At 41.2% G+C, this 17,641-nt stretch overlaps 1 protein-coding gene across 1 annotated transcript in view; it reads left to right on the forward strand.

Annotated features, from left to right (window-relative positions):
* The window catches only part of EFHC2 (EF-hand domain containing 2), a 190,788-nt gene that overhangs the window by 63,523 nt on the left and 109,624 nt on the right, over positions 1-17,641 (forward strand). The window contains exon 3 of the mRNA XM_027608378.1: positions 8,847-8,997. Within this exon, the coding sequence (XP_027464179.1) occupies positions 8,847-8,997 (151 nt within the window). The remainder of the gene's footprint in view (positions 1-8,846; positions 8,998-17,641) is intronic.

The following is a 17,641-nucleotide window of genomic DNA, read 5'->3' on the forward strand; positions in this document are numbered from 1 at the left end:
CTTTTTTAATGGTATGTCTATCGGGCATTGGAATTTACTTTGCGTCTTTCCATCTGTTTTGGTATCTGGGGGAGTTATGTAATGGGGTGATTTCCTTTTCCTTGAAAGTTTGAAAGAATCCATTAGTAAATCATTCTGGTTGGAGCTTTTTGTTGGGACAATTCTTTGGTAATTTTTTCCACTTCTTACTTGGTTATAGGTCATTCCTTGTGTTTTGATAATTCACAGTTCTTACAAAAATCACTTATTTAATTGGGGTTTAAAAAGTTATCTTCATAAAAGCTTGCATGATATATTAAGATGATTTATATCTTATAATTTATTACATTTTTATGTTATGCCATATTTCATTTCAGACTTTATGCTTTCTTGATTATCTTTTTTTGAAGTTTTAAAAACTTATTTACTAGAGAAAGAGAGAGATCACGAGCAGGGGGGAGGATAGAGGGAGAAGCAGACTCCCCGCTGAGCAGGGAGCCCAACGTGGGACTCCATCCCAGGACCCTGGGATCATGACCTGAGCCGAAGGCAGATGCTTAACCACCTGAGCCACCCAGGCACCCTACTTTCTTGGTTATCTTTGCTAGAATTTTATCTATTTTATTTATTAAAGAAACTCTTGAATCTATTTATTGCAGTTGTTTTTTTCTTTCAAATTCTTCTATTTATGCTCTTATTCTTTTTGCTTTCTTTTTTTTTAAGATTTTGTTTTATTTATTTGACAGAGAGAGATACAGTGAGAGAGGGAACACAAGCAGGGGGAGTGGGAGAGGGAGAAGCAGGCTTCCCACCGAGCAGGGAGCCCAATGCGGGGCTAGATCCCAGGACCCTGGGATCATGACCTGAGCCAGAGACAGATGCTTAATGACTGAGCCACCCAGCCACCCCTCCTTTTTGCTTTCTACTTGTTTTCCTTATGACAAATTTTTACAGTTCCAAAAAGTTTTGCTCAATTCATTGCTCACGGAGTCAAAACTCTTGACTACATTTCAGAATTACCCGGGTTGCTTTAAAAAAAAATACAAATGCCCCTCTTACCTGATGTGATGTGGGCTGGGAGAGAAGGGTCATTTTTGGTGGAGAAAAGGTATTTTTATTAAAGCACAGGGGCAGGACCTGTGGGCAGGAAAAGCTGCCCTGGGATTATGGGGAGCAATCGATGATCTACTTTTAAGTTGGGAGGATGCAGAGATAAAGGCTATTTGCGAAAAGATTTTCATATGTTAGGGAAGACTTACACAAGATCCTGGAGGTCTGGCTATTGTCAAGCTAAGATTGCTTTTTGCCTGTAGCAAAGCATTAATGTTTTTTTTTTTATTTTTACTTTTATTTTTTAGTTTTTTATTATGTTCAGTGCAGAGAAAGACAATTATCATATGGTTTCACTCATATGTGGAATATAAGCAAAGCATTAATGTTAAGGCAGTTGTGAGTTCCTGGAGGAATGTTACACTCTGCCCGTCTCAAGTATTTTGCAGTAGGCTGCAAGTTGTGAGGAGATTTAATTTTATCTACATTTCTTTTGCCTTTGTTCTCCTCATCATTACCTGCCCCCAAGATTCTGATTTAATTTATTTAGGCTTGGGTCTGGTTCGTTTGTTCTTTCTTTCTCTTTCCCTTTCTTTTCTTTTTTCTTTTTTTCTTATTTCATCATGCAGAGCCAAGGCTGAGAATAGCTGAGTTAGAACATTGAACTGAGTAAGCTCTCTTTAACTCTAAATTCTTTTATGGAATAATCTAAACCCAGTAATTCGCCCAAGATGATGGATTTACCTAAATTTTATAGGTTTGTACATCTTTAAATTTTATTAGATTCTATACTTATTTTTTGTATTTTAAAATTTACCTTTAGCACAATAATTATTAGTGAGAATTTTTTATACTTACATGATACATTTCTAGTTGTATTTGTGATTCATGACTGGAACTTACATAATTTCTGTATGTTCAATTCATTAGAATTTTTCATAAATTAGCCTATGTAGGGGAGGAAAAATCATTTTCCCTTTACCCTTCTAGGTGCTTGAGCTAAGATGCCCCTATAATATAACACAGAATAACAAGAAAAAAACAAAAAGTAGTTTCGTAAACTGTATACTTCCTGTGTACATGGGAGAGATGCAGGAAAACTGAGTAACTCCCACAAATGGCCCAAGCCACCACCTTAAATATCATCTCCAGCTAAAGATGAGAAAGAGGATGTTGTGGGTGGGGCGCAAGTTGTGGGGTAGGGGGTAATCAAGCAAAGCACAGTAAACAAGGGTAGGGTTGTTATGCAGACTTAAGTCCCTGCCTTCTCAACTGTTAAGAGTTTCTAGAGGTGTTTGCTCCTCCTCCTTTTCCGGGTGCAGAGAGGGAGGCACCCTTACAAATGGAGATTTCCCTTATACATGTAAATGTCTCTTACAAAGGGATCACTTTTTTTAAAATAGTTTTTTATTGTTATGTTAATCACCATACATTACATCATTAGTTTTTGATGTGGTCCATGATTCATTGTTTGTGCATAACACCCAGTGCTCCACGCAGAATGTGCCCTCTTTAATACCCATCACCAGGCTAACCCATCCCCCCACCCCCCTCCCCTCTAGAACCCTCAGTTTGTTTTTCAGAGTCCATCGTCTCTAATGGTTCGTACCTCTGAAACAAATAATGCAATATATGTTAAGAAAAAAAAAAAAGAAGAAGAAGATAGCAGGAGGGGAAGAATGAAGTGGAGTAAGTCGGAGGGGGAGACAAATGGATCACTTTTACTTGGATTTCAGAGCAGGTCTGCTGTTTCTTTTTTTTTTTTAAATTTTATTTATTTGAGGGCTGTTTCTTAAAAATAATCCATTTAAGGTAAATCTTAGGCCAGAGAAGCATTTTTGGGGGGAGTCATATTCTGTTTCCCTTCACATATGATAAATTTCTATAAATATCCCATTGTCATGTATAAGGGAGCCATCCTTTATATGCAGTACCGAATCTCTTAGGGTTTATTTTCTTAATTCTAAGACTCTGTAATCATAAAAGAAATCACTGGCTTAATCACAGCCTTTTTGGGTAGAATAAACAGCAGCACATTAAATGTACAGAATTTGTATTGTCTACCAACCTATAACAGCTATGCGTTTATCCGTACTGTTATATACCTTCTTTTTTAGGACCCCACGATTTGTCTGAGCCTTTTTCATCAAATAGAACCTAAGCATTTTCAACTTAGACTAGTGATGCTGGTCTCTTTATAGACAGTTGAGCCTTATTGAACATTACTGGTGTTTCATCTCTTTCCTGACAGTTTCTCTCGAAATTCAGCTGTAAATTTTTGACACTTAGATGTTGAGTTTCTGAGTAATACAGACTTTATGACTCATGCATTGGTCACACCAACCTCATCATCTTTAAAAATTCTCTGATTTATTCAGAGAGATTCAGCTTCGGCTTTTGCCTCAGGATTGCATTGCATAGCCTGTGACGGACAATCTTCTACACACAATTATTTTGTGTGTCAGTGCTGCATCAGACAATAATCATTCTGAAAACAATTTAAGTGGAAATTAGGAATCCAAATTGATGTTAAAATCCAGCTATTTGGGATATGAAATGCAAAGTGAATAGCTCAATTGACATGAAAATAGGATTAACTCTTTCCCCACCAGGAGAAATTCACAGCTTACATCAAGTTACAACCAGGTGCCCACCTCGCTGAAACACACTCTGGCTGCTTTGAGCTCCTTTTGCCTTCAAATGTAAGAAGATCCTGATTTCTGAAATCTTTTTTTTTTTATTTTTATTTTTTTATGTTATGTTAATCACCATACATTACATCATTAGTTTTTGTTGTCCTGTTCCATGATTCATTGTTTGCGTATAACACCCAGTGCTCCATGCCGAACATGCCCTCTTTAATACCCATCACCGGGCTAACCCAACTCCCCACCCCCCTCCCCTCTAGAACCCTCAGTTTGTTTCTCAGAGTCCATCGTCTCTCATGGTTCGTCTCTGAAATCTTAACATTTAAAATGTTTCCTTTATAATGAAGAAATGCCATGTATCTATTATTTAAAACAAATTGATTTCAGATTTTATATCCTCCAGGCTAGCATCAAAAATTCAAATTGCCTTGGAGGCTCAGGCAGGTAATCCTGTATAATACAGTAGGGTTTGCAGAAGCCTGTGGGGAACTGATGATCACATGCCCTGCCAAATGATATTTACATTCCATTTTCAAGGAAATTACAGCCAGTTACATCCTCTAGGACCTTATTTATCTAATCTCTGCTTGACATCACAAATTATGATGAAACCCTGTATCATAATTATGTTTCTATAAATTGTTATTTCTAGCAGTTTTTTTATTTTAGGTCCTTCTCTCTGGAGTCTCTGGTACCTCACATTCCTCTGCAATGAGGTGTTTTATCTTTGTGAGATCACTTTTAATCTGTTTGGTGCCTCTTCCCTGGTATTCTACTTTGCTACATTTTATAGTTTCCTCTCTTCCTTTTCTATCTTTCAGTCTCTACCACTCTGACTTGCTCTCCACCTTTTGTAGGGGAGGAAAAGGTCCTATTCTCTCTACTTTCTAGGTTCTTAGCTGAGACACCCCTGTAATAAAGAGACAGATTAACAGGAGAAAAACAAGCAAAAGCTTAATAAAGTATACACATGGGGGAGACTCAGGAAAACTGAGTAATTCCCCAAAATGGCCCAAGCCCTCACCTTAAATACCATAAAAACAAAAGGTGCTGGGGGGTGGGGAGTCAGTTATGGGAGGTTACCAGAAAAGGGACAGTAAATAAGAGTAAAGTTGTTATACAGCTTTTAAAAAGACTTGTTTATTTATTTGAGAGAGAGAACGAGAGAGCACAATGGGGGGGGGGGAGGGGCAGAGGGAGAAGATCTCAAGCAGACTCTCCACTGAGTGCAGAGCCCAGCCAGGGGCTTGGTTTCATTACCTATGAAATCATGACCTGAGCCGAAATCAAGAGTCTAGGATGCTCAACCAACTGAACCCCCAGGCGTCCCTGCTATGCAGATTTAAGTTGTTGTCTTCTCCATTGATAGGAGTTTCTAGAGATTTAGGGTCTTCTTTTTCTTCTGGGTACAGAGAGGGAGACACCCTTACAAATGGAGATTTCCTGCATAAGTGTAAATGTCTCTTACAGAAGTTTTGTTTTCAAAGCTGCTCCTGTGTGTGCAGTATTTTTTTTTTTAATAACCGGTCTAAAATAATTCTTATGCCAAAGAGGTGTATTTTGGGGTGACAAATTCTGCCTGCCTTCACTTTCATGCTGGAGTCTGGCAGCCCTGTGTTCTCGGGGGACCAGAACATAAAATATCAGTCTATCCCTCTTCTATTGAAGCCCAGCCTAAAATAATATCTTTTATTCTCTCTTCCTTTTTATTTAGCCTCCTTCATTCTTTTTTAATGTATTATTTGACTGTTAAATGTTCAATCATTATGTAAATGACAGTGTTGTCAACTGATCTATACCAGTTTGCTCATTCACAAATTTATACCAATGGCATTCAATACATAGAGGTAGGTGAAAGTGATGAATATTCTCTCCATGCTTTCCTATCCAGCTATAATGCAAAAAAAAAAAAAAAAAAAAAAGTTTCAGATTGACTCTAAGGGGCAGAATCTAGGTTCTTTGGCTGGTCTAATAATTAAATTGTCATAAGACAGATTAACAAGAGAAAAACAAATTTAATTACATACCTATGGGCGCCCCACAAAGATATGAAGACTCAGAGGCAGTCAGGTAATTGAGGCTTGTCTACCATCCAGAACTAAGGAAAAAGGGTAGAGGGGTCTGAGACTTCAAAGAGGAGGAAGACAGTTGACAACATGAGAAGAACAAATGTTTGCCATGCCATGTAGGTAAGTCTTTCTGTTAGCAAAAGTTTTCTCTGGTAATGGCTTGTTTGCTGGCACAGGGTCCCTATCTAAATTCTTTGAAGCAGTTAAGGGGGAGGTAAAAAGTTCTTCTGGAGTCTGCTCGGCCCCAGCTGTCTTCAGGTTGAAATAACCCACATGCCCAAAGTGGCACATTCTGGGGTGACATATTCTGCTCCCTCTCACTCCCTTTACTGGAAGCTCAGAGAAGCTCCAGCTCTCTTGTCCTTTTAGACCTTCCAGTATGTTTTTCTCCTTTACTTTTTTTTTAATTGAGATATAGTTCGTGTAACATAGAAGTTACCATTTTAATACGTCCAACACAATTCAGTGTCCAACATCTTTTTCTTTTAAAGATTTATTTATTTGAGAGAGAGGAGAGAACATACGAGTGAAAATCTTCAAGCTGACTGCCTGCTGAGCACGGAGCCTGACACAGGGTTCGATCTCAGGATCCCAAGGTCATGACCTTAGCCGAAATCAAGAGTCGGATGCTCAACCAACTGAGCCACCCAGGCGCCCTAACATCTTTGTTTTTTATTGAGGCAAAATCAGCATAACATAAAATTAACCATTAGCCATTTTAAAGTGTGCAATTTAGTGCCATCTAGTATAGTCACAGTGTTGTATAACCATCACTTCTAACCAGTTCCAAGACATTTTCATCACCCCAGAAGGAAACCCGATACCCATCCAACAGCATTTTCCTGGAAGTGTTCACTCAACACAAATAATGACAGCATTCTAAAAGTGGGTTTAGCTAACCTTCTAACTGGAGGCAGGCCAGATGAATTATCCAAGAAAGTAACTAAATGTAGGGCCATTTTGGAATGAAGCCAGAGGTGCCATTTTGAAAGAGAAGAGATCTCTGGGTCCACTAGATTCTTAGAACCTGTTCCAGTAAAGACAGTGCCTCGTCAATATTTGTAACTGATCCATTCATTTTGAATACAGTCATTTAACTAACTACAACTCATTTCTAACATCCTTTATGGTAATTAACAAAGTTTCCTGTGTTGATCAAAGATAAACTACTGAGGCATTTTGTTAGCCACTTCTAAACTCTGGGCTTCTGATAGAAATTTGCTACTCCTGGAGCATATATTCCTACTTAGGGTAACTGACCACCCCAAGAGGGTAAATTATACCTAACAGACTGACTCATATATATCATATTATCCATGTTGAATTACCATAGTATTACATCATATACACCATTAACTTTTACAACTCTAATTATAAAAATTGATTAAAAAAATGACAGCAGAGGGAATATTAAAATGGAGCCCTCAAGGAGCATGTGTCCCAGGGCAAGCTTGAAAGTGTGATCTGGTTGCTATGTTGAGAGTGATTCCAATGGTTAAAGATACGTATTATTCATACAACATGGCATCTAAGCCTAAGGAAGCTATTTCATCTGGTCTTCAACTGAAGAGGCAGTAGTCTTCTGCTTCAACATGGAAGAAAAATGGGTTGCATTATGCTTACTGAGAGGCCCCGTTTTCCAAAATGGTTAAAGAATTTTCAAGGGTCGTTTTGATGATCTCTGATTTTTACTGTAACTACTTTATTTTTTTTTTTAAAAAGATTTATTTGTTTGAGAGAGGGCATGAGCGGGAGGAGGGGGAGAGGGAGAGAGGCAGACTCCCCATTGAGCACAGAGCCTGACAAGGGGCTCAACATGGAGCTCAGTCTCAGGACCCTGGAATCATGACCTGAGCCAAAATCAAGAGTTGGACACTCAACCAACTGAGTGCCCCTGATTTTTACTGTAATTATTTTAGAATCCACCTCTGCCCCCCGAGTCCCTCTCCAACACTCCCGTCCCCCCAGCACATATGCAATGTAAGATGAGACTGGTCGGCATTAAGCTAGGCTCTTTGAAGTTCCTGAAGAAGTTTAAGGTGGGCTCTCCAGTGCACCGAAAGAATTTCAGATCTGCCTATTGAAAAAATATTCAGAAAGAATATTATCTTCTCTATATAGTAGTGCCCCCCACATCCATGGGGTATATGTTCCGAAACCCCCAGTGGATGCCTGAAACCACAGGTAATACTGAACCCTATATACACTGTTTTTTTCCTATGCATACATACCTATGATGAAGTTTAATTGGTAAAATAAGCGTCATAAGAGATTAACAACAATAAGTAATAATAGAACAGTTATAACAGTATCCTATAATAAGCTATGTGAACGTGGTCTGTCCCTCAAAATATCTTCTCCTACTGTACTCATTCTTCTTGTGATGATGTGAGATGGTAAAACACCTACATGATGAAACGCAGTGAGGTGGATGATGTAAGCATTGTGATGTAGTGGTAGCCTCCTATTTTCTTTAAAGATTTTATTTATTTACATGGGGGAGAGAGAGAAGAAGGGAAGGAGCAGGAGCGTGGGGGGGGAGGGGCAGAGGGAGAGGGAGAAGCAGGCTCCCCGCTGAGCAGGGAGCCCAATGTGGGGCTCAATCCCAGGACCCCGGGATCACAACCTGAGCTGAAGGCAGATGCTTCATTGACTGAGCCCCCCAGGCGCCCCAGTGGTAGGCTTCTATTGACCTGAACATAGGGCAGAAGGAGGATCATCTGCTTCTGGACCCAACTGACTGCAGGCAACTGAAACTGCAAGATGCAAAACCATGGCTAAGGGGGGATCCTACCGTAACCTACATCTGGAATCCCATTGTGAAATCCCAAAGCCAGAAACTAGTTTGGTTTATAGTAGAACTGAATGATGGATTTGTGGCTTGAATATCATGTCCTTATCCTAATCTAACAGTGATGCAAATACAATCTTTATATATGGTAACTTAGATTGTGTGTCTGTTCTCAGAGCTGATGTGTAGAATGTCTGTAAAAATCTCAACTTTTGCTTTTACATTAACAAGTATGCAGGCAGTAGCTGTATTGATTCTGAGTTTGCTGAATTTTTTTCATTTCTTAGTTTCTAATTATGATTCCAACAGGTATTATCTTTTGATGCCTATTTAGAAGATGAAGTGCCTGAAAAAAGTCAAGAAAACTATAGAATAAGACGCTATAAAATCTACTTCTACCTTGAAGATGACACAATTCAAGTAAATGAACCAGAATTGAAAAATAGTGGAATGCCTCAAGGTATCTATTTAAAGCAAAGTTATGCTTCTTTTACTTCCGATGCCTGCCTTTATATACTGCCTTTCTCTAGCTTTTTAAAAGATGCCGTGTATTGCTTAGGTGTCTAACTTGTTGGTGACGGTGAACATAAACATGCTGGTAGCTTGTAGTCGTTGATGGTGACTTACCCGCTTCCTACCCCCCACACCTCACCATGGACCATTTCACTCACTCTTGTATGGCATATTCGTTTTCTGTCAGGCGTTGCTCGAGTATGAGCAAACTCTCCTGTGTCTCTGGTCTTGTTACTTTGACCATGCTACTGCCTTCATAACACTTGGCAGAGAAGAGAGGAGACTGTGGTCTACTGCCCCTTCCAGATTGGTACTCTTTTCTTGCTTGAATTCGCTGCCATTTGCTTCAGCCTCCCTCTCCTCCTCCTCATATCTGTTCACTAGAGACTCTGATGGTTCTTCAGCAGAGGGTCATTGCTCCTTCACCCCCTGTATGCCAGTCACCTGTATCCATAGTCCATTTTAGCCAGACAAGAGTTAACTCTGCGCCGTGGCCACCAGAGGAGCTAATCCTAAATTGCATTATTAGAAGTAGGGCGGAGATTGAGGGAGATGACTGATTTCTCCTGTTTGTGCTATGAGCCCTTCGCTTGGGACAGTGCTGAGATCTGGGTGTGTTCAGGGGACAGCAACCACAGTGGTTAAAAGGACTGAAAATTTGTCATGTATAAGGCAGGAGAGTGAGAGGGATATTTGTCCATAAAGGGAAGACTCTGGTGTGCCTAGTAAATGTCTTCAGGAACCTGAAGGGCTGCCATGGGGAGGAAGGGTGACCTAATTTTCTGTATCCTCAAGGATAGGACCTAGGGGGCCAGAATGTAGGTTGGTAAGAAGAATAATTTCCTAGCAGAGAGCTGCCAGAGATTGTAGTGGATAGTTCGGGATGAGCATGGGGGTCAGGGTCGGGTGTAGGGGAGGAGAGGGGTATCCCATATTTGTTTCGTCCTTGGTATAGATGGATGGCCCTGGGGGCAGGTCAGGGGTTATTTTTCACTGATAGCTTAGTAGAGGTATGGTGAGGAGAGTCAGGTATTCGTTTGGTGGTTGGTGTAGATGACCTTCGAAGACCACTTCGAGCCCTCAGGAGCCATGATTCTTAGGTACATTTATTGTCTCTGTCTTTCCTGGAGTATTGCCATCTTCAACACCTTAAGCCCTGAAATTGCCTCTCCACTACAGTCTCTACTCCTTTGACATTCCCTAATTGTTCACACCCACCATCCTTGTTCTCCATTCTGCTAGCAAAACATATCCTGAATCTGTGTCTCTCTGTGCACTTTGCTACCCTACTAACCCAAGCTGCCTTCATTTCTTGACTAGAGGAATAGAATAGCTGCCTGATAGGTCTCTCTGCATCCATTTCTGCTCCTCCTGCAACCTATTCTCTACCCAGCAGCCAGAGTATTGTGGGGGGTATTATCTCGATGCTGTGGTGGCCTCCAAGAAGCGTGCCTGTAGGCTTTCCCAGAGGCCACAGGACAAAGCCTCCTGGACCAAGTGAAAATGCACCAATCACATGAGGCACTAAAACAATTCAAAATACACAATGAGAAGCGAGGGCAAAGAAATGGGGTAAGTTCACACACACAGGACAAGGTGCAAGTGGGTGGAAGGACGACGCTGCCTGAATCCTGGGGTAGACAATGGTCCAGTCTGTCTTTGCTGTGTCAGCTTTTCCTGCCAATAGTGTGGTTTGGAGACCAGAGTTGAAGTTCAAGTAAGGAGGACCCCAGACAGAGGGGACCTTGGGCTATTAGCACACGCTCTGTTGGCAAGACAAGGGGGTACGTGGGCCTTGCCACCGCTGTAGCTCACCAATAAGCTTGCAGAGTAGTCTGGGTTTGGTTTGTTTCTTGGGGAAAGGACACGGGGGGCCAGAATGGGTGTCACCAATGAATGAGTGGCCAAATTAAGGCCTCATGAATATTGAGTACTCATGAATATGTACTGCTCTTGTATATTTAGTGCATCATGAATATTTAGAGCCCAGGTGCCTCATATGTATTTAATACAAATGGAAAATTAATTATTTCCTGGTCCTTCCATCCCTTTCTTTATGTGTTTGACATATACGTGTCTGTTTACTATCTACTTACTGTTGTTGTTTAACACATCTTAGGATTTTCTACCAATGTGGAATAAATTTCTTCATTACTAACTACTTATCTGGGCCCATTACCTCCATGTTGATATACCACAATGGGTTCTATGGGAAGAAACAGAGGAATTTGGGGACCAGGGGCCTCTGAGCATAAGGTTGTGATGAGGCAATATGCAGAGGACTTCCTTCAGTGCTCATGAGATTGAGGCTTTCTTAGCACATAGCTCCATTGTGTCTGGATGATGAATTTGGGGCCAGTCAGCATTGCCAAGAAGTGTCTGTTGAGTGTCTACTCTGTGCCAGGCACTGTGCTAGGTTTTGGGAGAATGGACAAAAGTAAGACGACCTCCACCTCATAGAGCTTATGGGCAAGCAGGTTGGAGAGGGAAGGGAGCGAGGTGACTGGTCCAAGAATTTTGCAATTGTTCTGGTTAGAACAAACCAGGACAATGATGGTAGGAATAGAAAACAGAGAAAAGACTTTCAAGACATTTGGCTGGGAGACTTGATAGGCCTTGACCAACAATTAAATACAGAGAATGAGGAAGGGGGATATCTAATGATAAAGCATCTACTTTAGCATTATCTCATTTAATCCCCCAGCGACCATCTAAAGTAGGTCATTCTCAGCTTTTACAGAAAAAGAAACAGGCGTAGAGAGGTGATTTGCTTCGTCTAAACCTTAACTGATTGCCTCAGAGCTCACTCCGTGGTTGAAAAGATGGTGATGCCTTCGTAAAACCCAGAAGCATGGTGCAAGGAGCAACACTGGGGGTGGAGGTTGGGTATGTTTGTTTTGACACATGAGGCTTTTGAACGTGAGTTGGGACAACTGTATGGTGAGGCCCACCAGGCAGGTCGAATCTCGGGATGTGTTTTCAGGAAGAGAGCAAGACTGGAGATACGGACCGTGAATCAAAGGTGCCCAGATCATGACCGGAATGATTCGGCTTATTCTGCCACGTTGGAAGAGAGGCTCTGTTGAGGTGGTGGAAAAAGGAAGAAGATTGGATTTAGTGTCTGTACTTGGTTTTACCAGTGGAGGGAGGAAGTGAGGGTTGGTGTGAGGAGATGATACGAGCTGTCCTCTAGTTCTTTGTGTTCTGACATACTATCCACTCCTGGGTCTTTTTATTTGAATGGAAGTATGACACATTGCAAAGGAACAAGAAGTCTACAGACTCTTTGGGGTCATTTTCTTTTTTTTAGGATTTATTTATTTATTTGAGAGAGAGAGAGAGAGAGAGAGAGAGCGCGTGAGCAAAGGGCTGCCTGGGTGGCTCAGTCAGTGAAGCATCTGCCTTTGGCTCAGGTCATGATCCCAGGGTCCTGGGAAAGAGCCCCGCATTGGGCTCCCTGCTCATCAGGGAGTCTGCTTCTCCCTCTCCCTGTGTCCCTCCCCCCTGCTTGTGCTCTTTCTCTGTGTCAAATAAATAAATAAATAAATAAAATCTTTAAAAAAAAATAAGCAAGAAGCCTAGTAAGGGAATATCCGAGTAAAGCAATTAAGTGAACATAAATATAAATTTTTATAAATATATAGTTATTAATATAAAAATATGTATAAGAAAATATGTTTTGCTAAGGCAGTACTGTCACATCATTAAATACACTTAGGTAAAAGAGATGTTCATAGAATTTAAAAGTTGTAGATTTTCTTTCTGTTCAGAAGTAATTCTTTTTATTTGTCAGAGAGTGAGAACGATCGGGGGTGGGGAGTGGGAGAGGGAGAAGCAGGCTTCCCGCTGAGCAAGGAGCCTGACGCAGGACTTGATCCCAGGACCCCAAGGTCATGACCTGAGCCAAAGGCAGATGCTTAACCAACTGAGCCACCCAGGCGGCCCTTCTTGCTTATTGTTTGATGACCTTCCTCACATGACACCAAATTTACACAAATGACAGACTGGAGGTAACAGAACATCCTGAACATTTATCAGTGACTTGCATTTGTTTTTATTATTATTCCTTTTTATTTATTTATTTATTTTTAAAGATTTATTTATTTATTTGAGAGAGAGAGAATGAGAGAGATAGAGAGCATGAGAGGGAAGAGGGTCAGAGGGAGAAGCAGACTCCCTGCCGAGCAGGGAGCCCGATGCGGGACTCGATCCCGGGACTCCAGGATCATGACCTGAGCCGAAGGCAGTCGCTTAACCAACTGAGCCACCCAGGCGTCCTATTATTATTCCTTTTTAACTGAAAGCTCATATTTCTGCAGCTTACTGCCCCCTGTATAGTGAGTCTTTAGTTTTATTAAACTATCCAAGAAGAAAAATGAAATGCAACCTCTCTGAGGATCTTGGAAAGGCTTGTATAAGACTTTTCAATTCTCTCAGCCTCTTGATTTCAAATCTCACATCGGCAGATTCCAAAGGCAAACTGAAGTTAGTCATAATGATTTATTTGAAAGTAATTTTTAGGTGAGTAGGGGGGATTGTGACTCATAAGGACTCAGGGGTGGAAAAAACCAACTCTGAGTAAAAGACAACTTTAAAGCCTCTTGAAAATTTCGGCATTTCTCATTGGCACTCTCTGATCAGGCTCTCTCTGATCAGTTTCCCCAAGGGAAGGCACAGTTCGAGGGATATGTAGGGAATACATGGTCATCACGATATGTAACAAGACTGAATTTGTCAGCAGAGATACCTGGCAGGCTGTAGCAAGTACTGTGGAAAGCAAACACAAATAACCACTCTATCATCAAACTGTGTTTATTCAGCAGGAAACTGGTCTTTCTTGAAATATTTAATATGATAATTCTTGTTAAGGAAGGTCCATTCGGACAGAGGATACTTTGGAAAAGCACTTTTAAGGGGCGCCTTCGTGGCTCAGTCATTAAGTGTCTGCCTTCGGCTCAGGTCACGATCCCAGGGTCCTGGGATGGAGCCCCGCATTGGGCTCCCTGCTCAGCGGGGAGCCTGCTTCTCCCTCTCCCTCTGCCTGCCTCTCTGCCTATTTGTTCTCTTTCTCTCTCTCTCTGTCAAATAAATAAATAAATAAGGCTTTTTAAAATGAAATGTTTGGGAAAAAAGAGCATACAAGCTCAGTGGGCCAGTGGCTCAGACCTTGGTGGGACGGGGTAGGGGGTGTTTCTTTCAGTTGTGTCTCAAGTGGCCTGAGACTGCTTCTCATGCACCCATGGGCCCCGGGAAGGGGCTAGGGATCATATTTAGGTGACGCAAGTGGATGATGTTCCTGTCACTTCCATGGGGTTTCTATATTTTCCAAATAAAATGGGAAGTCAGGTGCATTTTGTTCTTTTGTGGAACTGACCATCCAGAAATTAGTGCATCTGGAGGAATTAGCCTCCTTTTTAGTTGCCTCTCCTATCCTGTGATTTTTTTTTTTTTTTTTTTTTTTAGGGGGCAGGGGGAGTTGGAAGCAGCCAGAAACAAAAGAGGCATGATGCCAAAATCGGCATTCAGTTACATGCAGCTTCTAATCAGAACAACATATTTTTAATGTTCACGAATCCTTGCTGGCAGAGAGATCTATGTTCGTTATAAGTCAAGTCACTGTCGCACTTCAAGGCTTGCTTTTATTTCTTGCCAGAACATCACTCTCTTTTTGGTTCGATGTGTCATATGTATAGAATTTGTTGCTGTTCTGTTGGAATGGAGTTAAAACAACGTTACACCAAGCCAAGAATTGTCAGAGGTTAATCCCAGTAGTTTTACTTCTAATTGTCTAACAGAATCATTGTCAAATACTACCAAGTCCAAACTAATCTATGCTAAAGAAAGGCTAATGATGAGAAACCTGCCATAAATTTGTGGTGAGGGTGATACCAGTTCTCAGTTGAGAGCTGTCATCAGAACCTCGTGGCCCGCTGCAAGAATTTCTGATTCTATACGCCTGGGGCCAGATTATAAACTGGCTTCTACTTCCTGGTGAGTCCTTGGTTAAGAACACTGATTTCCACTAGGGACTTGTGTTGACCCTTCAACGCAGTACTTTTTAAATATGTTTTTTATACTCTAAAATAACCTGATCAAGCAAATGTAGTCACAAAATGTGGCATTCATGTGTTACTCATTCATAATGGGCATGCACTACATCTTAGTACTGCATCCCATAAAGTGAAGGAGGCATGGTAGTAAGGTTGCCAGATAAAATACAAGATGCTTAGCTAAATTTGACTCTCAGATAAGCAATGAAGTTTTTAGTATGTCCCCAAGTATTGCATGGGCCATACTTACACTAAAATTATACACTGTTGGGGCACCTGGATGGCTCAGTTGTTAAGCGTCTGTCTTCAGCTCAGGTCATGATCCCGGGGTCCTGAGATCGAGCCCCACATGGGGCTCCCTGCTCGGCGGGAAGCCTGCTTCTCCCTCTCCCAGTCCCCCTGCTTGTGTTTCCTCTCTCGCTGTGTCTCTCTCTGTCAAATAAATGAATAAAATCTTAAAATAAAATAAAATAAAATTATACACTGTTTATCTAGAATTCAAATGTAACTAGGCATCCTATATTTCAGTGGGCTAAATGTGGCAACCCCAGACGGTTGACCCTGGGGAAGGGATGGTCATTGAATGGAGCAGAGGAGAATTTAGGAGTGGAGGTAAGTCAGTGGCCTGTGAAGACAGGTGTTTGGTGCATGGTGGCTACTCAGTAAATATTTGCTGAAGAAAGAAAGGAGAGGAAAAGTGGGAGACAATGTCTGTACCACAACGCAGGCATCAGAAATGGTACCGGGTACTTTGAGGGATCAGAAGAGGAAATTCCAGTATCCACTAGAGAAGAAGACATTTGAGTGGTACCTCCATATAAAGATGGAAGGTGAAGGCCTAATAGCCAAAAGGAACCGCATGAGATAAAGGGGTAGGAAAGTGGTAGGGTGTGGAGTTGGGAGGTATTTGGGAACAGATCCTAGGGTGTGTAAGGAAAATGAGGCAAGAAGGCGATAATGCAAGAGGCCCTAACAAGCTAGCATTTGGCGCTTATCCGGTGGCTGGGGGGGACCTGCATAGGCTTATTCTTTCTTATTATGATCAAAAATGCAGAATTTTAAATTTTGTATTCTTTTGCTACAAGGCAGGTATCAGGCTATCTATATAGGAAAAGTTATTCTTATGAAACCAAAAGTCCAAAGAGGACCTTTTGTAAAAATACAAATGGAATAGTCATTTTAGGGAAGGAATCTTTGTAAACAATAAGAGGAGGAAAAGATACTCTTTTGTGTCTGATTCCAGTGAAGGGTCTTCATATTTTTAGGATAAAAACTTAATAGACACAGTGACAAATGGCAATTCCAGTTGAGTATTCATTCACCTAAGAAATACCTGTCTCTAGACTCAGATGGATCCTAGGTCTGCAGGGTTACTAAAATGAACTCAACATACGGAAAATTAAGATAGAGGTAAGAGGTTGGAGTCTAAATTCTGGAAGGTGAATTTCTAAAAACCAAATTTAGTGGTACGAGCAAAGATCCAAGGCAAGTCCCAACTGAATGAAATGAAAATGCATTAAACATAAATGGATATATCATCATTTTGATCTAAACCACAGGGAAATATTAGAAAGTTAAAGCTTGCAGAGTATAATCAGATAGCAGGCCCTTTAAAAAGGAAGAGAGATTTAAAATAGAAGGACTAGGAGGAGCTGAAAAGCAGGGACGTGATGCCTGGACACCTGCCCTAATTGTCTCTATGGGGCAGTCAAGAAGGCAAATGTTTAAAAATTTAAAGGGCAGATATAGTACTTCTGTTCTTGTTTTTCTATTTTGTAGCATTACTTTTATTTATATACTTGATGATCTCAGGTTCTCTTCAATGTGTGCCAAAGACATGCCATCTTGCCCATTTCTTAGATATTCTAGAACAAATTCTTGCTGGTGGAGTTTCTGCCATTTATCATGGAGGACTATAAACACACAAGTATCAATAAATAGAAATTTTCGACCCCCAAAGGACACAGTTGAGAGATGCCACGGGTACATTATTGAAAGTTCTCAGGTGCATCTGTGCATTTCAAATGGCCCACATTAGTTTTCTGATAAACATGGCATTGTGACCTTGGATTTCTTGTTATTAAAAATTGTCTTGTTTAGTTAGGTCTGCCTTCTCTTTTCAACCCATAAATGGTGATGGCCTTCTTTGTTACCACAAAGAGCTTCTCTCTGGCCTCTTCGGAGAACCATATCTAAGAGAAGTATGGGAGCATAGATAAGGAAGTGTGAGGGTCTGGGATGTGCAGGCCCCTGGGGTGGGGGGGGAGTTGCAGGGAATGCGGTGGCCCTGGAGGGGGCATTGCTGCAGCAGGCAAGTGGGCCCTCTCCAGAAAATTGCTTTTAGAGAACAGAGAGGCTATTCTTTGGGAAGAGCAGCTCCATCTTCTCTCTCTCTTTTTCATGGTGGCTGGCAGCTCTTCTCCCCATTTCTATCCCGTTTTGCCTATAACACTCCCTCCTCTCCTTCACTTAAGTAATCTGTGGCTATAGTTCAGTGCAAACTGTGGAAAGTGCTTGTATTTATTTATTTTGTTAAGCATT

The sequence above is a fragment of the Zalophus californianus genome, chromosome X, assembly GCF_009762305.2.
Source record: "Zalophus californianus isolate mZalCal1 chromosome X, mZalCal1.pri.v2, whole genome shotgun sequence".
In the NCBI taxonomy this organism is placed as follows: Eukaryota; Metazoa; Chordata; class Mammalia; order Carnivora; family Otariidae; genus Zalophus; species Zalophus californianus.